Raw genomic sequence first — 23,232 nt, 5'->3', positions numbered from 1 at the left:
GAGATTTTCTTTCATGTCCTACATGGATTTCAGTATCCTTGATTGTAGGTGACATGCTCCTATATATAGGCGATCCAAAAAACTCTACTGACTATTTAAACTCCTAAAAGTGTTAGGAAAGTGGCAGGATTTAAAATAAACACAGAAAAATCAATAGTCATTATATACACAGATAATGTCACAGTTGAGTAAGAACCTGTAAATCAGTCTACTCACAATAACTCCAAAAAGAGTTATATACCGTGTAATAAATTTAACCAAGATTGTCAGAGATTTCTTTGATGAAAATTACAAAATCTTAAAGAAAGAAATAGAAGACATTAAAAAGTGGAAAAATCTTCTACGTTCATGGATTGCAAGAATCAACATCATCAAAATGTCCATACTACCAAAAGCAGTTTACAGGTTCAGTATGATCCCAACCAACATACCAATGAGATTCTTTGCAGATCTAGAGAAAAGTATGCTGAAATTCATATGGAAACAGAAGAGACCTCGAATAGCTAAAAGTGTCTTATACAACAAAAATCAAACTGGAGGCATCACAATACATTATTTCAAGACATACTACAGGACAGTTACAATCAAAACAGCCTGGTACTGGTGCAAAAACAGATTGATAGACCAATGAGGCTGAGTAGAAATGCCAGAAATCAATCCAAACGTCTACAAAAAACTTATCTTTTGACAAAGAAGCTAAATTGAATCCCTGGAGCAAGGACAGTTTCTACAACAAATGGTGCTGGAAAAACTGGATTGGCACATGCAGAAGTGTGAAATTAGACTCCTACCTTTCACCCTACACAAAAATCCACTCAAAATGGTCAAGGTCTTAAATCTATGACCTGATACCATCAAATTATTCAGCAATATGGGGTAACTCTACATGACATTGGCATAGCCAAAGGCTTCTTGGAAAAGAGCCCAGAAGCACAGATAATTAAAGCCAAAATTAATAAATGGGATTACATCAAGAGAAGAAGCTTCTGCAATGCATAAGGAACACTCAGCAAAATGAAGTGGCAACCAACATAATGGGAGAAATTATTTGCCAACTGCGCAACTGATGAAGGGTTAACATCCAGAATGTATAAAGAGCTCAAGAAACTGAACAACAAAACCAACAATCCAGTAAACAAATGGGCCAGTAGTTCAATAGGCATTTTTTCAGCAGAGGAAATTCGAATGGCCAACAAATACTTGTGAAAATGCTCAGGTTCACTAGCCATCAGGGAAATGCAAATCAAATCAACAATGAGGTTTTACCTCACTCCAGTTAGAATGTCTAGCATACAGAGATAAACAAACAACAAATGGTGCTGAGGATATGGGGAAAAAGGTACTTTGATCTATTGTATGTTGGAATGTAAACTGGTGCAACCACTATGGATTACAGTATGGAGACACTTCAGAAATCTGAATATAGAACTACCATATGATACAGCCATCTCACTCCTGAGAATTTACCTAAACCAGAAGAGATCAGTATATGAAAGAGATATCTGTACCCCCTTGTTAACTACAGCACAATTCACAATAGTGAAGATATGGAATCAACGCAGATATCTATCAACTAGTGACTGGATAAAGAAATTATGGTATATATACCCTGTAGAGTACTACTCAGCAATAAAAAACCAAAATACTGCCTTTTGTAACAAGATGGTCACAACTAGAAACCATTATACTCAGTGAAATAAGCATATTCCAAAAAGACACAATTTTTTTAAAGCTTTATTTATTTATTTTAAAGGGTTACACAGAGAAGGAGAAATATTGCCTTTTGAAACAAGATGGTCACAACTGGAAACTGTTATACTTAGTGAAATAAGCCAGTCCCAAAAAGACAAATTTTTTTTTAAATATTTGTTTATTTGAAAGAGTTACACACATTGAGAGAGAGGGAGGGAGGCAGAAAGGGAGACAGAGAGATATATATAGAGAGGTAGAAGTAGAGAGATGTGTCTTCCATCTGCTGGTTCACTTCCCAGTTGGTCTCAATGGCCGGAGCTAGGAGCCTGGTCTTCTTTCGGGTCTCCCACGTGGGTGCAGGGGCCCAAGGACTTGAGCCATCTTGTACTGCTTTCCCAGGCCATAGCAGAGAGTGGGATTGGAAGTGGAGCAGGCAGGACTTGAACCGGCACCCATATGGGATGTTGGCACTGCTGGCAGCAGCTTTACCCGCTACGCCATAGTGCCTGCCCCAAAGACAAATATATGTTTTCCCTGATCCGATGCAACTAATAGAATATGTGAAAAGTAATGTATTCATACAAAATAGACATTAGAGAGTGGATGCTTGTTTATAGCCCTTGTCTCTTCTGCTGAGGAATAATCTTGTTTAATTTTGCTTTATTTTGTTTTGTTCATTCTCTTCGTATACTGGCTGAACTCCTCTACTTAGAGTAGGGCTAATTATAAGATCCCTAAGTAAACTGATAGTAGATCATTGTAAAAGTTCAGAATGGGAGTCCAGGGCGGGGCAGGGGTAGGTTGGAATGTGAGTGGGAGGGAGGGGAGACCTCACTTTGTTACTAAATCTGTGTATATGAAATATATGAAACTTGTTCAAGTTAAATAAACAAACTAGAAAAGAATCGCTTATCTCATATAGCCTTCCTTAGCTTCTTTGTCATCCTTATGTCCAAAATTCATTTGTCTAAACACATAAGATTATTATCTTATGTAAGACAATGTGCTTTATCTGTTTAAAATAAGGCATAATGTTTTGTTTTATAATACATAGGTAATCATATTAGATTGAGTGTAGTTTTCCTTCAATATATGTATGTCATATAATTAGGAATAAGATAACTTTTCTTTTGTTGGGTTATGTAATTTATCTTAATCATCTCTGCTGCCATATTAATGTTGATAATATATAGCAGCTGTTTTTCTTGGATACCCATTTGACCTGTTGCATGTCATAGCAAATGTATAACTAGGCTGTGCTACCTCCATCAAAATCAGTCCTAAATAGCCATCTGCTTAAAACAGAAGTTTTATCATATATATATATATGTATATGTATATGTATATGTATGTATATAAATATATATATTCTTCTTCCAAAGTGCCTATTTTAGTTAAACATCAGAGTTGTAGAGTTAAAATTATCATTATAATAGAATATGAAAAAAATTAAGAAATTACAAATGTATTTTTGGATATGTATGCCAGGGTCAGATTTTCCCTTAGGTGTTGTGGCGGCCTGGATGTTAATTGTATGCCCTCTTGTGTTTTAAATTAAACCCTCTGGAGAAATGTGTGTTTAAAGTCTTCTGTGTATTAAACATCATGACTAATGAAACAGAAGTTAATATTTTATTTCTTCACAAGAAGATGAATGTATTTAATTAATTGAACATTATTTTTTATACTTTACTGAAGCTTAGTATCATGTTTCATTAAAATGTACAAGTAGTTGTGTGAGGCAGTATGTTCTCATAGGATTTGTGGAGAAATAATTATTTTTAATCACAAAGACTGAGAAACCTATTACTTGGGATTAATGTCTTTTGTGTGTCTCTGTTCTTTTTGCCAAAAAAGAAAATGATAACAGTATATGTAGTCAAAAGTGCTATGATAAGGTAATGTTTATAAAGAAAAAGTATCTGTGACAGGCTTTCTACTGTTTCATGTATCTGTTCTTTAACTCATTAAAAGTTTGAATTAGTTTTTAAAAATTGTTGATGATGTATTTTGCTTGAGTTTAGAAAAATTGACAGAAATTTTAAGTATATGTTCTGCTTTCAACCAACTGCTGCTTAAAATGTTTAAATATTATGATCTCAATGTGTAACAGCCTAATTTAGCTTCATAAGTATATTACGGGTCTATCAGATTTGCTTGCTTGATTTGTTTTGTTCAGAGACTGGCCTTAGTTCTCCTGACTGTGGAAAAGTGATTAGTTATCTTCTCAGTATCAATTCATAAAACATCTAAAGTATGACAAAATGAATGAGTTCATTAGGACATGCAAGAATATGTTAGGCTAATTTTCCAGTGGTTTTGAGTGGAGCATGGCTTAGTTAAGAATCTAAGAATTTCATGTGAAATTCTATTAAATCATTTAGCTCCTTTGTTTATTCAGTGAAGATCAGATTTTATATTATCATTGGACATTTATTGCTTCCTGGCTTGCCATCTGATCCTCCTTCTGCATGTGTTCAATCATCTACCACTCTCTTTAGATACCAGGAAAATGAGCCACCTGATCCTAGACTGTGAACCTCCAAAACCATATGCAAAAAGGAACCATTTTCTTTACAAGTTAGCTGTTTCAGGTATTTTCCTTGTAGTAATGAAAAACTGACTAGTATAGGAAACCTCTTGATTAGCCCAAAGTTACAGATTGATAACAGAAACTTAGGTGTCTGTGCCCTTGCAGGAGAGTTGCAAAGAGCCAAAATTAGCAAGAAACTGTTCCCAGCTTCACTCCAATATTCCAAATATCTTTTTATTGCATCTAACTATCTGGTCCTAATGCATCCCAAAAACCTAGCTCAAGAGTTTGCTGCACATAGAGTTTTGTAGCCTTCAGAAAATAGTTGATTAGCAGGAGATGATGATGGAAGCTGGGTGCAACTGGATCATATGCAGCAATGCCAGTAATCAGGTTTTCTTTAGTTGAGGAAGAGGACCTTACCTTATATCTTTCATAGCTTTCAAGACTGTCCTTCTGTCCATAGTTGGCGCTAAGTGAATGTTGGTGGAATTAATTTTAATCCTAATATCACATCAATAAATACATGTTTATATATCAATAATAATACATTCAATCTGTACTTTCTTTTTATAAGAGATATAAAATTTTATTTTTAAAAACTCCATGTATTTGATGATAATATTGAAGCAGCTTAGTTTCATGACCTGAGAGATTCTTTCCACTTAACAAGAATGAGTCATTTTTAAAATACTTCTGTAAGTTCAAGTAGTTGGAGAAGCAAAATTTGATGTGACTATTCCAAACTGTTTACAATTTATGAATTCTCTACATTTTAGTTGCACACAGGATCGTGTCTTAGGTTTATTGCAGCTTAGTTCATATGATTTTCCATTCCACCTTCAACCTGTACCTTCTTTGGAGGACTTTTTTTTTTAAAGCTTCCTATAGCTTTTAGTTTAGTTAAAACTAAATAGTGTGTACATACAGTTTATTGTCATTTGGAAACTATATAGTTTTTTTTAATGTGCTAGAAGATAATTTCAGTAAATAAAACACATAAATGTAATTTTACCATTCTTCCCTATACTCGAGTAAGTCAACCATTTTCCTCTCTATTTGGGTATTTTCATCTCATTTTGGGTAATCATTCCTGTTCTCACCAATCAATATTTTCATCTTATTTCCTCTTTCAGGATGTTATGTTTTCAGAAGGGTTTTGCCTAATCTTTGTCCACAGCGTCAGTATTAGAGATATTGACATATATTTTCTCTGATGATATGTCTCTGAAATGTAAGCACCAGAGATAATTAATTGAGGTATATTCTGTGTGAGGCTTGTCTATACTTAATTAATTATAAAACATTACTATGTTACCCTTGTAAAGAACCCAGCTTTATGTATGCCTCTGTTTGAAATATCATTTATGTTTCAGTGTATCACTTTGGCACATTCAGATAATTGCTGCTTTTCATTGTTCTGGCCTCCTAGAAACTGTATTGTGAAATAGATCATTCTTTTTTGGTTTGTGTGTTTTTATGTGAAACTTGCTATAATTAATATAAGCATTCTCACCAAGGATTTGTAACCACAGTATTTATACTTTAAATTAATTGGCCATTAATACAAGCATATAAAAACTCTTAATCTCTCTAGAAATAAAAAAATTCTTTATGTTCTATAAAATGAATGTAATATAAATTTCCCCATAATTTTATAGTGTGTGTGTTTATTCTTGTATACTAAAAATGTGTGTGTGCCTACAAGTATAAGTGTCAATATCAATCTGTAATTGTTGTGTCATACGTTTTATGTATCCATAACTGACAGGCTATTTATTACAAACAATAAAATAGAAATTTGTTGTTAATTATATTGTACTAGAATTTAGAATGGAGTTTCTTAGATATTCTGAAATTTTGTGGAAAAATCGATCAAACTGAACAAATGGCTTTTTGTTTTCACTCATTTTTCAGTGATCGAGGCTTTATAAGTGATAATGTTTTCATTTGGCATGCCCCTAATGTTGGTATGATCCTTTATAAATGTTGTTGAATGAAATCAGTAAGGCATTGTTTATGAATATTTGGGAGAGGTGTCTTGTCAGTCTTATTTATTACTGATTTTTTTACCTCTTTCTGTTCTCTGCTCAAGCCCTTTCCCCTTACTAGCAAGTTTGATTATGAAAGACACTAAAGGAAAAAGAGAGGAAAGAAGTACTAGGAACACGCCTTGCCTTAGTAGTGTTGTAAGTAGAGTTCTGGGATTGGTTGGTATGAGTATTCATTTTTCTCTAACTCTATTCCCTGGTGCCACCCTTCCCTCCCCTCCCCAACTTTTGCTGTCTTGCTATAGCAACTGTTGAGTTGTCTCTTTTTATTATAGTCGTCATCAACTGATGTGAGCTCACAGTGAAACTGGGAACTGGGAACCCAATCCAGGTCTCCCATGTGGGTGATAGGAACCGAACTATTTGAGCCATCACCTTCTATCTCCCAGGTGCAGATTAGCAATAAGCTGTATCAGGAACAGAGTCAGGACTTGGAAAATAGTCACTCTTATAAGGGCTGTGGGTTTCTTCACTGGTGTGCAATTACTAGGTCAAATGCCTGCTCTGGAAAATGTTTTGCCTATAGACTTACCAGTTTTTCCTTATGGACATGAGAAATAGAAAAAAAACTGGATAGATTTTTATAGAGATGATTGATTTATGTTTGCTTCATTGTTCTGTTTTGTTTAGCCTTTCAATTACTGATAAATATCTTTTTTTAACCAACATATGTATAATTGCGACCTTGAATGTGTGATGGAAGTTGAATTTTTGTAATGAACTCTACCCATCATATGATTATTTTTTATGGAACATCTCTTTTTTCATTTTTTGTCTTTTTTCCCCCATGTTTTATTCATATAAGTGGGCTATGTAGCTTTCTGGGAATGTGAGTACCACCACTACTGAAATTAGAAAGGGAGCCAACAGCATTCCAAGGCCATCACTTTTAAAGGGAGAGAGTTCTTTTCTAACACCTTCTAAATGCATTGTTTTTCAAGTATTGCTTAGGAGTTAATGGCTTTTTGAATTAAATTCCTTAGGCCTTATTAGTTTCTATTTTCTTTTTCCTGTTCTTTGGCCACTTTGTTTTTTTAATCTTTAACTTTTAATTATTTTTAGTAGATTCAGTGTGCTTTGTATATTCATTTCTAAGAACATAGGGATAGTCCCTTCCTCTCTCCATCCCTTCCCTCCTTCTCTCTTTCCTCATCTTTCCCTCATACCATCTTTCCTTTTCCTTGTCTTTCACTTTTTTTTTTTTTAGTTTTTGAAATAATAAATATATATATATTAAAGATTTATGTATTTATTTGAAAGTCAGAGTTACACACAGAGAGGGGGTGGTCTTCCATCCACTGGTCCACTCCCCAATTGACTGCAACTGCTGGAGCTGCACCGATCCAAATCAGGAGCCAGGAGCTTCTTCTGGGTCTCCCACGTGGGTGCAGGGGCCCAGGGACTTGAGCCATCTTGTACTGCTTTCCCAGGCCATAGCAGAGATCTGGATCGGAAGAGGAGCATCTGGACTAGAACTGGCGCCCATAAGGGATGCTGACACTGCAGGCAGCAATAGTTACTGATTATATCTCCTTTGTTAGTGAGTTTGATATTGTCATGTGTTTTATGATACTTTTTATTTTTTATTTATTTATTTATTTTTGACAGGCAGAGTGGATAGTGAGAGAGAGACACAGAGAGAAAGGTCTTCCTTTGGCCATTGGTTCACCCTCCAATGGCCGCCACGGCTGGCGTGCTGTGGCCGGTGCACCGCGCTGATCCGAAGGCAGGAGCCAGGTGCTTCTCCTGATCTCCCATGGGGTGCAGGGCCCAAGCACTTGGGCCATCCTCCACTGCACTCCCTGGCCACAGTAGAGAGCTAGCCTGGAAGAGGGGCAACCGGGACAGAATCCGGCGCCCCAACCGGGACTAGAAACCGGTGTGCTGGCGCCGCAAGGTGGAGGATTAGCCTATTGAGCCGCAGTGCCAGCCAATACTTTTTATTTTTAAAGATTTATTTTTTTCAAAGTCAGAGTTACACACAGAAAGAAGGAGAGGCAGAGAGAGAGAGAGAGAGAGAGAGAGAGAGAGAGAGAGGTCTTCCATCTGCTGGTTCACTCCCCAGATGGCTGCAGTGGTTGGAGCTGCGCCGATCCAAAGCCAGGAGCCAGGAGGTTCTTCCAGGTCTCCCATGTCGGGGCCCAAGGACATGGACCATTTTCTACTGCTTTCCCAGGCCACAGCAGAGAACTGGATTGGAAGTGGAGCAACCGGGTGCCCATATGGTGGCTTTACCTGCTACGCCACTGTGCTGGCCCCATGGTGTTTACTTCTAATGTAGGACTCTGTTCAGAATTTCTTGTAAGGCTGGTTTGGTGGAAGTGAATTCTTTCAGTTTTTACTTATGTGGAAAATACTTTATTTTTCTTTCACTTCCAAAGGATAGCTTCACTGAATTTAATATTCTTGGTTGGAAAATTTTTTTTCATTTAAGATGTTGAATATATCTTCCCACTCTGTTCTGGCCTATAGTATTTCTGCTGCAAAGTCTGCTGTTAGTCTATTAAATTTTCCTTTTTACATAACTTCACCTTTTTCTCTTGCTATCTTTAGAATTCTCCCATTGTCCATTTGAAAATTTTACTACAATATGCCTTGGAGAAGCTCTTTATTAGTTGAGTCTGCTTGGGGTCCTTTGTACTTTCGGTATCTAGATGTCCATGTCTCATTTGGGATCTGGCAAATTTTCAGATATAATTTCATTTAGCAGGTTCTCAATGCATTTTTCCTTCCTTTCTTCTTCAGGAATTACTGTATTATGAATCTTTGGTCATTTAATGGTATCCCATGTTTCATACAAACTTTATTCATTGTTTTTAATTCTTTTCTCTTTATTATTGTCTGATTAACTTATTTTGAGTATCTTGACTTCCAAATTAGAAATTCTTTCCTCCAGTATTTGTCTATCATGCTGTTGAAGCTGTCATATTTTTTATTTAATTGCTTGCTGTTTTCATCTTTAAAATCTGTTTTTTTTTTTTTTTTTTTGAGATTTACCTATTTGAAACACAGAGTTAAACAGAGAGAAGAGAGAGAAAGAGAGAGAAAGAGAAAGAAGTATCTTCCAACCTTCTGGTTTACTTCCCAAGTGGCTGCAACAATCAGGTCTCGGCCAGGCCAAAGCCAGGAACCTGTACTCCATCAGGTCTCCCCCGAGGTGGCAAGGGCCCAAGCACTGGGGCTATTTTCTGCTGCTTTCGCAGGCATGTTAGCAGGTAGCTAGATTGGAAGTGGAGCATCTGGGACTGGAACAAGCTCTCCTTGCTCTCCTTCAGGATGCCAGTGTATCATGCTGCAGCCTAACCTGCTGAACCACGATGCTGGCCCCTGTTTGGTTCTTCTCAATGATTTCTGTCTCCTTTGTGAATTTTTCATTCATGTCACCTATTGATTTCTTCATTTTTTAAACCATCTATCTGTATTCTCTTATATTGCATTCAGTCTGCTGCAATCATTTTGAATCCTGTTTCTGGCATTTCATAGATTTCCTTCAGATTGGGATCTAACTGTGAATTGTTGTGTTATTTTGGAGCTGTCCTGCCACCTTTCTTCTTCATGCTTCCTGTGTCCCTATGTTGACATATGCACATCTGTGTAATAGTCCATTCTTCTTTATGGAGTAGGTTTTATTGGAAAAGAATTATGATTTAGATGAAATGCAGGATATCTCGTGGCTTGTTGCTATGGCTTTGGTTCTATGTGAGCCCAGAAATGTAATCTCAGTGATTTTTTTGCTTTAGTCAGTGTCAATTCTGGTATAAGTGACACACTGTTCTAGTTTGCAGAAGTTCATAGGGGTAGAAGTGTAACTTTGAGGTGAGTGTAGACTTCCTAAGTGTGTTCTTCAGTCCTCCAAGAGTTTAGTGTTAGTTACAGTAGGAATTGTGATGGCCAGTGCCATGTTCTTTGTGCTCAGGGCACAAAATGGACTGTCTACTTGAGCCATTGGCAAGCTTGTGTGATGCTTGTAGCACCAATAAATGTGACTCAAGGACTATGCGATGTGGATGGGCCCTTCTTCAGATCCTGCTGGGAGAGTGCTGTTGGTGCTGGGGTTTATAACGCCAACAGCCCTAGTCCTAGCACTGGGGGATGTGAACTGAACTCTGCTCTGTTCCTACCAGGTGACTACAAAGTATACAGTAGATTTTTATACTTTTAGATATGGATCCAGAAAGTTGGAATGCAGACAGGTTTTTTCCTAAGTTGTCCTGGGTAGACTCCAGTGGGTTGGAGGAAATCAGTACTGTTTGCTACAGTCCTGGCATTGCAGGGACAGTGGGATCATTGCCCAGATCACCCAGGGCGGGAGCCAGGTGGTGGGGATAGTGGTGGTTACTTGTCTGAAGTAGAGCCAATGCAGATAGAGCACTCCTGATACTGTGGATGAGTGTGAATTACTCCAAAGATTGTAATATAAATATCAATAGCCCCAGTTCTGCAAGACAAAAAAAAAATTGTCCCCAGTTTTCCCAAGGCATGCAAGGTATTGCTGTGATTTGTGCCTGGGGATCTCAGCACTGTGAGCTAAGAGATATGAGGGAGTTTCTTTAGGTTGAGTCCAGATTTTTTTATGGGCTGCTGCTGGGGATAGCTCTAAGAAACGGAAGGGAACTCCTCTGGATAATGTAAAGTGAATGAGCACGGCTCTGGAGCTTATCCCCAAACTCATGCAGTTGCAGGATGCAAGGGGTCTGCTGTCTGCCCTGTAGTTATTATGCTGACGCTGAGTCTACTCACTTCTTGTATTAGAACAGAGATCAGCTGCACAGTTCTACACAACCATCTGAGTCGGTGCTCTGTAAGGGTCAGGGAAGGAAGGGAAGCAAGGTGACTTCTGTTTCCTGAGCCAAGTAGTTGCTCAATCCCCAGTCCGCTCCCCAGGGTAGAATTAAAGCCAGTGAAAGGTAGGACATGGGGTTCTTCCTCAGTTACAGCTGCTAATAGTGGAGTATGTGGCAACTTCTCCCTGCCTTGACTTGGGAAGATGGTGACTCCCAACCACAGCAGCATCTGTCCCCTTTTATCACCATCCCACAGGTCTCTGTTCTGTTCTGTCATTTCTACACTGAAGACTTCTGTCCCTCAATCCCTTGGAAACATGGTCCTTCTTTTGTTTTTTAAGTAGTTTCTGCTCTGAGGTCTGTGCAGCCGCTCATAATTCAACCATCTTGGATCCCCTCATTGCACTTAATTCTATTTACCTTTTCCCTTTGCAGATTTTGCTTTCTGTCTTTTCACTTTAATAAATCTTACTGTAGCTATGCAATTCTAAATCCTTTGAATCCTTTAAGCTATCACCAAACCTGAGACCCTGAACACAACTACCCATTGACATTTTTCCACACTTGAAAAGAGAAAGACAAATGAAATGGAACTCAGATGTGAAAAATTTTATATTTGGGGCTTTTATAAACCTTTTGATAACGTATAGGAAGGGACTGTTGGTTAAAAGGAGATTTCTATGTTTTTTGATGTTTTTCCCCATCTTATCAGTGCTGAAAAATATAATGGACTTAATTGATAGGAATTTTGACCATCCTACTTTTTAGCATCTGAAATAATTTTACATAATCTAAATGTAAAATAATAATCTAAATGTAAAATTTCTTGAAGAAATGTATGACAGTAATAAGAGAACTGAAAAACATTATAATGGAATACATAAGGAAAATGATTTTTAATTTACCATTTCTTATATAGTACATAAGGAAGATACTATTTACTGTTTGTTCCTTAATATTTACTGTAAATACCCTGAAGGCAATTATCCGTGGATAAGTGGTGATTGTACACGTGCGTATTCTGTTTATATATGTGTGTGTGTATGTACACTTGTGTTTGTGTATAGCTCATTATTATGAAGGTTCAGCATTATAATCCAAATGTTTATTATAGTTAGATGTTTTTGATTAGGTATTTGAGGAAGATGGATTAAAGGATGTGACAAAACAATGGTTGAATAAGATCCATAGCAGAAAAATATAGGAAGGAAGTCTTGACAGATTTCACCTAAGGCAAAATACAGTCTGGATAGTAGCAAAATAATGGCTACCTGTATTTTCCATTCTTAGAGCAATTAGAGATAGTATTCATCCAGTTCAAATTCAAACCTGCTTTTCCATCAGTAGTGAAACCACAATTATTTTCAATAAGATCCACACCCTTGTCTGTTGATTTATACTCTCATACCTAATTAATGACATGATGTGTTCAAATATTATTTTAAGAAATTTATTGTGTGTTGCATGTTATTGTGAAAGTCTGCAGTTTTTAAATGTGGAAACAAAAGAGTATACATGCTTTAGTTTTGGGCTTGTATATATTAATCCTTTACTAATTTTTCTGTAATTACTGAAGGATAATTAATGCTAAGCTTGTTTTGCTTCTGAGTTCAAAGCAGTTGTTAGGGAAATCTAAATAGTTTTATACATTCTTGGGTCCATGATAAATTTGAAATTATCTAACTTGAACCTTATATCTGTTGATCATCTTTAGAAAATCCACCTTGTCTTCACATTTTCTCCTTCCCTTCAGTAATAATTTTAGACCTTCTCACTATGTAAATACATAATTCCCTCTCTCACTTCTGTCTTCCTTCATTAGAGACATTACTGACATTTTAGTAGCACCATCTTGTAGTTAGGAGTTGAGCATCTGTTAGTTCACTTTTTTTTTTTTTGATATGTGATATTATGATACCTATGGGATATTTAAGTGTACAAAGTCATTATGTAATTAGACATTTAAAACTCTGGTAGCAATTCAGTTTCTTAATTAGGAGTCACTTACATCTCTGTCTGCTTACCCACTTAGTTACCTGCCTACCAAGGATATTATGTAGATGGGGTAATACGTAATACTAGAACTTTTTAGAGTTAAATATATTTAAAGGTTAAATAAGATAAGAGAGCCAGGAAAGGATATTATGAAAGAACAGGAAGTATCATGGAGAACAAGTAAAAAGTAGTGTTATGAAAGTCAAGAGAGAAGAGAGGCTGGCGCTGTGGTTCACTTGGTTAATCATCCACCTGCGGTGCCGGCACCCTGGGTTCTAATCCCGGTTGGGGCACCAGATACTAGTCCCGGTTGTTCCTCTTCCAGTCCAGCTCTCTGCTGTGGCCCGGGAGAGCAACGGAGGATGGCCCAAGTGCTTGGGTCCCTGCACCTGCGTGGGAGACTGGGAGGAAGCACCCAGCTCTTGGCTTCGGATCGGCACAGCGCTGGCTGTAGCGGCCAACAGGGGAGTGAACCAGTGGAAGGAAGATCTTTCTCTCTGTCTCTATCTCACTGTCTATAACTCTACCTGTCAAATAAAAATAAAAAAAATTGTTTGAAAAAAAGAAAGTCAAGAGAGAAGAGATTTAAGAATGAACAAGAAAGAATAAAATTTTTTACATTTTACATGAAACTAGGTGAAGAAAAAATTTTAAAATGTCTATTTTATTTAGATATAGATGATCTTTGGGTATCTTGGTGAGAACTATATAATATAATAGGAATAGAGACAGTTACAGTAAACAGTGGATTCGAAGTAAGGCTATAGGACATGAAGTGTTACAGTAAACAGTGGATTCGAAGTAAGGCTATAGGACATGAGGTGTTACAGTAAACAGTGGATTCGAAGTAAGGCTATAGGACATGAGGTGTTACAGTAAACAGTGGATTCGAAGTAAGGCTATAGGACATGAAGTGTTACAGTAAACAGTGGATTAGAAGTAAGGCTATAGGACATGAAGTGTAGACTGCTCTTTCTAGGAGTTGTGGTTAAAAGAAGAAAGAGTACAGGGTATTGCTTAGAAGATAATGTAGAACTGAGTTAAGTTTTGTTTTGATACAGTTTTGTTTTCTATTCATTACTGTTATTTATTTATTTATTTTTTACTTGGGAAAGTAGAGCAGAATGATCCAGTTGGGAAAGAGAAGTTCAAGACATCGAAGAGAGAGTTTTATTGATTTAGGTATTAAGCTCTTGGTGGATGTAGAATGAAATAATAAAGTTAGGCTAATTTGTCAAAGGAGGAAGGATCCATTTTCCTCAGAGGGTCAATAAAAGGAGAGAGTCATCCTGGTAAGTTTCAGGTTGGGACAAGTAGGACATTTTGGGAAGTCCTGCACTGTCTCCATTTTGCTTCTGCAGGAGGATCTCTATTAAAAGTGAGAGACAACAGAGACAGCATTGTGTAATCAGTGACCATTGTAGGAGTTGCACAAAGCTATATGGAAGAACCTCTCAGATGCCTGTCAATGTGAAGTCATCAGCCATCACTTCTGTGTGACTTTCTCTGGAAGAGATCTAGGGATATGATGTAGGAGTTAGGAATTCCTTAGTTTAACCAGAGTTTGTGGTTTTACTTTTTAATGGATGGAATGAAAGAGAGAAAGAGAAAGTGAGAGAGAGGTGGAGGTGGAGAAAGATGAGGTAGAAGTAGAAATAGTGGTGAGATTTTGATTTGCTACATAAACACAAGTGCCTAAAGTGAAAGAACATGGAGTTTAGGTTAGAGAGCCAAAACGTTAAAGCCAGAGGAAAGGAATGTTGAGGAAGCAGTTTTTGTGTTGGCAATGAGGGGTAAGTGTAGCAGAAGGAAGGAAGTGTAAAAACTGGTTAGATGGATGGTTAAAACTGGAAGTGGGGGAACAAAGGAGAGGAACTTCTTGCTTCACACGTCGCAGTGTGATAAAAAATACCAAGATAGGATCATGGAAGTTGGTGACTGAAGAGACGTGGAATCAGGGTCTTCTGAGAATCTGGAAACTTAGCAAAGGATTGAAAACATTGACTCTGGGTCCAAATCCCCATACCTTCATTTATTATCTGTGTGATTGATTAACTGCACCAGTGTTGATTACTTATCACTTAAGTGAGGAAGAGTAATACTAGTAATAGTATTAATGCTTTATTTCTGTGGTGGGATTGAATGAAGTAATTTTTATTAAGCATTTGTTCAGTCTCTGGCACAGTCCAGGTGTTCCATAAATTTCCATAATAGTCATGGGTATTTTATTATTATTGCTAGCTAGCTTCTTTTTGTTTAGATCTTAGCTCATACATTACCTCTCTAAGAGACTTATTCTAAGCACAGTGTACGGTCCAAGCATCTTTGAGGTACCTCTGTATTGTATTAGCAGTTGGTCCTAACCATCATTGAAATTTGGCTGCTGGTATGACTACTTGCCACCCTTATTTCAATTAGATTGTTACTGTCTTTGTTATTGAAGCCATCCCGTTGATCTTTGTATAAACCATGTACCAACACAAAGAAGGTATAACCATTCTTCCTCAAGGTATTTATTGTAAAAACAAAATGTTGATTTCTGATTCTCTTACTTTTTTGATACAAAATCACTTGATTAGTGCTCGTTGATACGGTTGACTTCAAGCATATTGGTAAAACTTTCAGAATAAAGGCAAAAAACCATAATCACTAGGGTTTTCTGATCTTGCTTCAGAATTTTCCACACAAACAAGTGCATAGTTCTCAACTTACTATTTTGTTTGGGTGATTGAGGGAGTGACTAATCTCTTCCAGGCTGTGTTGATTTTAGCAAATTGAGCAAATGCAAACCTACTACTTAGAAAACAAAACTTGTTTTTTGAACATCATTTTAATTTTTTACATTTGCCTTAATGTCAAACAAGACTTTACTCATGGGGGACATTATATTTATCTTTATTTGAGCCACAGATAATGACTTTTGGAATCTAGACCTGAGAATTCTGTTGTCAGGGCCAGGGAACTTGGTAAATATTTTTAAAGATTTATTTATTTAGAAAGTCAGAGTTACACTGAGAGAGGAGAGGCAGAGAGAGGGAGGTCTTCTGTCCGATGGTTTACTCCCTAATAGGCTGCAATGCCCGGAACTGCACTGATCCGAAGCCGGGAGCCAAGAGCTTCTTCCAGGTCTCCCACGTGGTGGCAGGGGTCCACAGACTTGGGCCATCTTCTACTGCTTTCCGAGGCCACAGCAGAGAGCTAGATTGGAAGTGGAGCATCTGGGTCTCAAACCAGTGCCCGTATGGGATGCCGGCACTTCAGGCCAGGGCGTTAACCCACTGTGCTATAGCACCGGCCCCTTAGTAAATGTTTTTAGCCTTCATATGTCAGTGGCTTAGTACAAAGTAGGTGGTACGTATTATTTATCTAATTCACAGAGTGATCTAAGCTTCTTCTTTTTTATTTGAAAGGCACAGAGACAGAAAGGCAGAGTAACAGAGATATTCCATCTGCTGCTACCCAAATGCCTGCAACGGCTAGAGCTGGGGCCAAGTAGAATCAGGAGCCCAGAGCCCAGTCTGGGTTTCCCATGTAGAAGACAGGGACTCTCAAGTACTTGGGTCATCACCTGTTGCCTCCCAGGATAAACATTAGTAGGAACCTGGAATCTGGAGGAGAATTGGAATTCAAACTCAGGCACTTTGATACAGGATATGAACATCCCAACTAGGGTCTTAACTGCCGTGCCAAATGCCTGGCCACATCTTAGTTTCTTGGGCTCTTCTCATTTGGAATATAACCTTCTAAATATTTTTAAAAATGTATTTTAATTTATTTGAAAGGCAAAGCAAGGGGTGTTGGGGAGAGAGAGAGACAGATTGCCTATCTGCTGATTTACTTCCCAAGTGCCTACAGGAGTGTGGCTGGGACAAGTGGAAGCCAGGAACTGTCATATGGGTGCCAGAGACCCAAGAACTCATGCCATCATCTGCTGTTAGGGTACTCTTTAGTGCAAAGTTAGAATGAGGAGCAGAGAAGGGATTCAAACTCAGGCACTCTGATACAGGATGTGGCTATCACAGGTGGTATCGCGATACGCCAAACATTTAGCCCTGATGCATGGAGTTTTAAGGTCACTTTTATTATACCTGTTTAGAAACTAAGGCTCAGGAGGGACAGCTCATGTGACATATTGTAAACATAATTTCTGAATTTGTCACTTCTGTACAGAGCTTTGTAAGTGTGGCTCAGTGTTGATGATAATAGTTATCCTCTCATATTTGGACTTAAATAGATATTTACTTGTTCTCAATTAAAATATGTATTAATCATGATGATTCTGTATAATTTCCAAATATATTAGTGACCCCATCCTTTATTTAGAGGAGCTAGACTTCAAGACTGTTTTCTGGATTAGAGAGATATTCCAAATAAATTTTAAGTTTTTTAAAAAAAACTGTACTATACTGATTCATGTCAGCTTGAGAAAAGTGCTTCATCTTATAACATTTGTTGGTTTAGCTGGAAAAAACCTATCTATAAACACTTTACTAGGGCCTTTTGAATAAACTTTCAAATAGAATGTTACTGTACTGATGTTTTGGTTTTGATGCTCATTCTATTGCTACTGATTTTCACTTTATTGTGATAAAATATTATCTGCTGCCAGAAGGTAGGATGTTACATATTATTGCAGCTAATGTTTATCTGGTGATACAACAAATTTTAGAGCACTGACATTTCTTCAGTTGGACAAAACACTCTGTTCTTATTAAAATAATGTACTTTGTTTTTCTCAACATTACCTTCCATTTTAGTGACAGCCAGTTGAACATACATATGCTTTCCCTTTTTGTATAATAAAGTAGTCTAAAAAGAGGTAATACATCTGTAAAAAATTATTCCCAACTAATGTGATTATAAAATACACAGAAAAGGATTCATGTTTTCTAAATTGATTGCTAATGAAATTTGGTACGGTTGATTTCCATTTCTGTGACATTTGAGATTGTTGTTTGATGAAATGTTACACATTTAGTTTTGACGAGAAATTTTTTCCTAATGTTTCATATGCTTTATTCCTAGAATTTAACACATGAATTGGAGAGCAGAGAAAAACAACAGCTGCACATGTTGGATCAACTAAAGGAGATCCAGAATCACTTTGAGACGTGCGAGGCCGAACGCAAGCGTGCTGACCTGCAGATCTCAGAACTGACGCACCATGCAGAGGATGCCACCAAGCAGGCCGAGCGGTACCTCAGTGAGTTGCAACAGTCAGAGGCCCTGAGAGAGGAGGCGGAGAAGAGGCGAGAAGACCTGAAACTGAAAGCTCAAGAATCCATTAGGCAGTGGAAGCTTAAGCATAAGAAATTAGAGCGAGCATTGGAGAAACAGTCTGAAACTCTTGATGAACTGACAGAAAAGAACAATCAGGTATAGATGCCACATTCCTGAGGAGCAGCTTTTGCTGTATCCAACATTTCATTCATCCAGTCTTTCAACAACCAGTTGAACACTAGGTTGTGCATAGTCTATCAGTATGTCTTTGATAAAAGTGTCTTTATGTCTTGACTATTTCAAGGCAAAAAGTGATTTATTTTTTAAAAGCCTTTTTAATGGTTTGTTATTCTATGGCTTTTCTGAGTTGTCCCTTTAGATGGCTCACACCCTCTCCTTCAACTTTAAGTCTCCATAAATTGAATTATTCATTTGTATCCTAATATTCAATAGAAGAAAATCACTGTCTCCCTTAATATCACACGAATTTTCCCCAGTACGTATTATTTTTTTAAATCTTATTTAAAATTTTTTTTGTTTATAAATTTCAGAGTAGTTATTAGTTAGAAAGAAGCACTTAAAAAATACAATAGTTACTACTGGTTTATTTTCCAGCCACAAATGTAATAGGCTTAGTTAAATGAGTGACATGAACTGTCTAACTCAGCAGTGCTACCAGATCATAAGCCTCTTTGAGACTCTGCTTTTATGCCCTTTTGATAGCAACAGAAAGCACTTTACTGATCTTTGTATGCTTGTCACATTATCTTTTCTCTTGTATAATCAGTTACTTTGGATAGATTTTAGACTCCTATGTTGGTTGAGCTGTATCTCTGGGTTGAATTAAACCCAGATGTTTTACAAGATAATATGCAGGAAAGTCATGATTGATTTTCATCCATGTTTCATCTTGGTTTATCATTTGAGCCTTTGTCATTTGTCACTTTTGAAGAACTCTGAACATTCTAGAAGAATAATCATTTTGATAAGTTGATTTTCTTTCAGAAGAAAACAAAATGTAGTGCAAGCACATGTTTTAAATCAATTGTCAGCACTTAGGAGTGACAGATACTTATTTGCGATGAGCTGTCCTGGAAAGGATGCGTTACCTTTTGCATGGGAATTTCTCAGACATACAGAAGATGAAGGAAGGGCTGCACTCACTGTGGAGTACTTTTGTCTTTAAAATATTTATTCATTTTTTATAAAAGAAAAAAGACCCTGGTTTAGCAGGAATATATAAGCAATAGTCAATTGGAAAGTTGACCACCCATATACAGTACATTTTAAAGAATCATAGGTCTTTTGAATTGTAGTAATATAATATTCTTCTTCTTTTTTTTAAAGATTTATTTGCTGATTTGAAAGTCAGAGTTACACAGAGAGGGTGGGACAGAGATCTTCCAGCTGCTGGTTCACTCCCCAAATGGCCGCAATGGCCAGGTCTGGGCTGGGATGAAGCCAGGAGTTTCTTCCATGGCTGCCACATGGATATTGGTTTGGCAAAGGCATGAAACAGACTTTGACAAATCTGTATTTGCAGCAATACTGCTACATACAGGCATTTCTTTTATTTTTTTTGTGTGTTTTTTAAAATTTTTAATGCTTTTTATTTATTTACTTTGAAAGAGTTTCACAGAGAGAGGAGAGGCAGAGAGAGAGAGAGAGAGAGAGAGAGAGAGAGGTGTCGGTCTTCCATCTGATGGAAGTTGGCCACAATGGTTGGAGCTGTGCCGATCTGAAGCCAGGAGCAAGGAGCTTCTTCAGGGTCTCCCATGTGGATGCATATTTGTTGGCCAGGTGGCAAGCTTTTCATTTTAACCAATTTGACACATACTGGATGGTTTGTTGCCTTGAGTAAAAACTTAAGTCTGACTTGACTGTGTACTGATTTGAGCCCTGCAAATTGCTTTACCTTTAATTTTCTCTTGTCAGCCTGGTCTGGCAACTGGTTCCGTGAGTCTGGCTTTAAGGGAATTAGCTGCAGAGACGAGTAGTTGAGGACATTAATTGGTTGAGAATGGTGTAGGGATTTTTCTTAATTAGAGGAAATTTAGAAAAATCTGTATCATCAGACAGTATCCCAACCTATAGTGCTGAGAGTTTTCTAGATTGAATTTTCAGATTATTAAAAATTGTTAAATAATCATTTCTCAGAATACTTTTAATATAATTTCTTTTATCACTTACCATTGCTAATGATAAGCAAAGAAGTAGTTTTAAAGTGATTGCTACAGTTAAGATAGTATCACATTATCACAGCAGGCATTGTAATTTCTCTTTTAAAAGCCTTAAAAATTAATGCAGCATGTCACAGTTAGGGCAGTGATTAATCAAGGAGGAAGGGATAAGAAATGTTTCACTGCAAATTCAAGTGTCCAGTAAATCTGTGGAAACACATGATAAATAATGTTGGGAAAAGAGTATTTAAAAAATATCTTAGTATTACAGGTAAGGAATATTTAATTCTTAGTAAAACATACGTCCTCCTTAAGCTAATAGTAATATTGTATACTTGCTTTTTTTAAAAAAAATTACATATTTATTTGAAAGGCAGAATTACAGAGAGGCAGAGGCAGAGAGAGGGAAATGCCTTCCATACGCCGGTTTACTTCCCAAATGGCTGCAACTGGGCTGATCCGAAGCCAGGTGCCTGGAGCTTCTTCCAGGTCTCCCATGTGGGTGTAGGGGCCCAGGCACTTGGGCCGTCTTCTACTGCTTTCCCAGACCATAGCAGAGAGCTGGATTGGAAGTGGAGCAGCCGGGTCTCAAATTGGTGCCCGCATGGGAAGCTGGCATTGCAGAAGGTGGGTTTACCCGCTACACCACAGTGCCCACCCCTACCTATACTTCCTTTTTTTTTTTTTTTTTGGACTAATTACTTGCAAAAAGTGACTTGGGGGTATATTTAAAAGTTTATTAAAATAAAAATTGCCTTGGTTAGGGCACCTGCTTCTTATATTGGAGTATTTGAGTTTGATACATGGCTCCGTTCCTTACTCCAGCTTCTTCTTAATGCAGTAATTGAGTTCTTGTCTTCCACATGGGAGACTTAGATTGCATTCCTGGCTCTTTGCTTTGGCCCATATTGGGACTGTTGTGGGCGTTTGTGGAGTGAACCAGCAGATGGAAGTGCTCTTTCTTTCTGTCTCTCTCTGTGTTTCACTCACTTTGAAAGAAGCAAATAAATAAAATAAAATAATTTAGAAAAGGTAAAAATAATACTGACATTCACATTGTGACTTAAGAAACAATATCCAATAAATAGCCTTCTTGAACGATCCTGAATGCTCAGCTGATACCTTTGTGTTTGCAAAGTGATTTTGTGCATACTTCCATTTTGCCTTTCCTAGTATAATTTATTTTTATATTAAATATTATGTATTTATGTATATTCTCAAAGATATTTTAAAAGGCCAAGACTTTATCTTGTTCTGATTTATTCCTTTTCTTCTTACTGTATACATTTCTTACATCTTGGCAAGATTATCATATATATATCTATATATGTATATATAGATAAAATATTGCAAAATTAATTACTGAAGGATATATAATAATACATAATTATATTATTGCAGAAAATACTCCAGAAGTATCACATTCTGTACTTTCCTTAAAGATAGTGACATGGATATTTACGTAGGAAATCATGATGTGCTTTAGCAATATTGTAGAACATATATTGGGAGAACTAAAACTCTATAAAAGTAATCTCGTCATATATTGTAATATTTTTGTCTTTCTTTTAAATGACTGAGATCATTAGTTTTATATGTGCTTTGGAAATGATAAAGGAAAAATTTTAAAATTGTATTCTGATAATAGTGTATGATTTTTTGATTGTTTCTAAACTTTCATATTATTTTCTGGTATGGATAATGGGAATGTTTCCTAGGTTTTCTTTTTTTTTTTTGTTTCTCTTGCTGAATGAGCAGAATAATTGCCTTGCCTATATATTGGACTTTTTGCTTGATAGTATTTGACTTCAAGAATCTTAAATTGCCTTCTTTTCCTTCTGTGTATTTCCCTCCTGCTGGGAAAACAGTTCCATGTAATATTTGCTGTCTTGTAAAATCTGATTTTTTAAAATGGTTTCAAGTAAGAAGGATCAGTGCTGAAGTGCACCACCTGTGAACTGTGTATGTATTCCTACCAGGTACAATTTAGGAAAGCTAGAGAACTGACCTGTTAGTATAATTCAGCAATATGCTTGCATTTTCTTCACATGCAAAAAATAAAAGTTTTAGAAAAAAAATTCCCCCATCTATCTTTTAGTTAGATTAAAAAATACTTTATATACTCTGGGTCAGGCCATTAAGGAGTTGGCTAATATTCCCGTAAACATCATAGTTTAAAGCATCATAGTTTAAATCTGATTTCATATAGCATTTTTCAAGACTTTTTTTTTCTGTTATCTTGCCTTTTGTTCCTTCTTTGGAAGCTGAGTTTGCTAGTTAAGAACACTGTTTTTCCAGTCTTCCTCCTGACTGGCAGTTATTCATCCATTATGCCTCTACAATTCTCAAGGATTTTGGCATCTGGCTTTTATTACTTGTAATTCTTGCCCTCATCCTTAGTGACTACAGAGTTCAAGGCAGCAACCCATTGAATTTTGTGTCCTTATAGTTTACTAATTTCCTATTTTTAATGGCTTTGAAATCATTCGGCTTCAACTAATTTCTGTGGTTGAAGTTTGTCGCCACGTGTTATACTATGTTCAAGCTTTCAGTTCCAAAATCTGTCTCTGATCCATCACAGTTGTTTTATCCCTTTTTTTCTTTTATAACCATTAACAATTGATTTTCATCTTTCCACATTCTTTTAGTTGACCAGCCATTTCTGGGATTCAGTTTTTTTCTATCAGATTGAACTTTTTAAAAGCTACTTTGATAACATACTCACCAACCTCTTCAATTTCTTCTTCCAGCTCACAAATTCTACTGATTGCTGTGCT

At 36.9% G+C, this 23,232-nt stretch overlaps 1 protein-coding gene across 22 annotated transcripts in view; it reads left to right on the top strand.

The window, feature by feature from the left end:
* CEP128 (centrosomal protein 128) overlaps positions 1-23,232 on the top strand; it is a 475,965-nt gene that overhangs the window by 156,393 nt on the left and 296,340 nt on the right. For all 22 annotated transcript variants that reach the window (XM_070065330.1, XM_070065327.1, XM_070065329.1 and 19 more), the window contains one exon: positions 18,081-18,431. In XM_070065330.1, coding sequence (XP_069921431.1) covers positions 18,081-18,431 — 351 coding nt within the window. The remainder of the gene's footprint in view (positions 1-18,080; positions 18,432-23,232) is intronic.

Source organism: Oryctolagus cuniculus, chromosome 20 (assembly GCF_964237555.1).
Source record: "Oryctolagus cuniculus chromosome 20, mOryCun1.1, whole genome shotgun sequence".
NCBI classification, from domain to species: domain Eukaryota; kingdom Metazoa; phylum Chordata; class Mammalia; order Lagomorpha; family Leporidae; genus Oryctolagus; species Oryctolagus cuniculus.
Note: the sequence above shows the minus strand (reverse complement) of the source record. Positions and strands in the feature narration are given on the sequence as shown.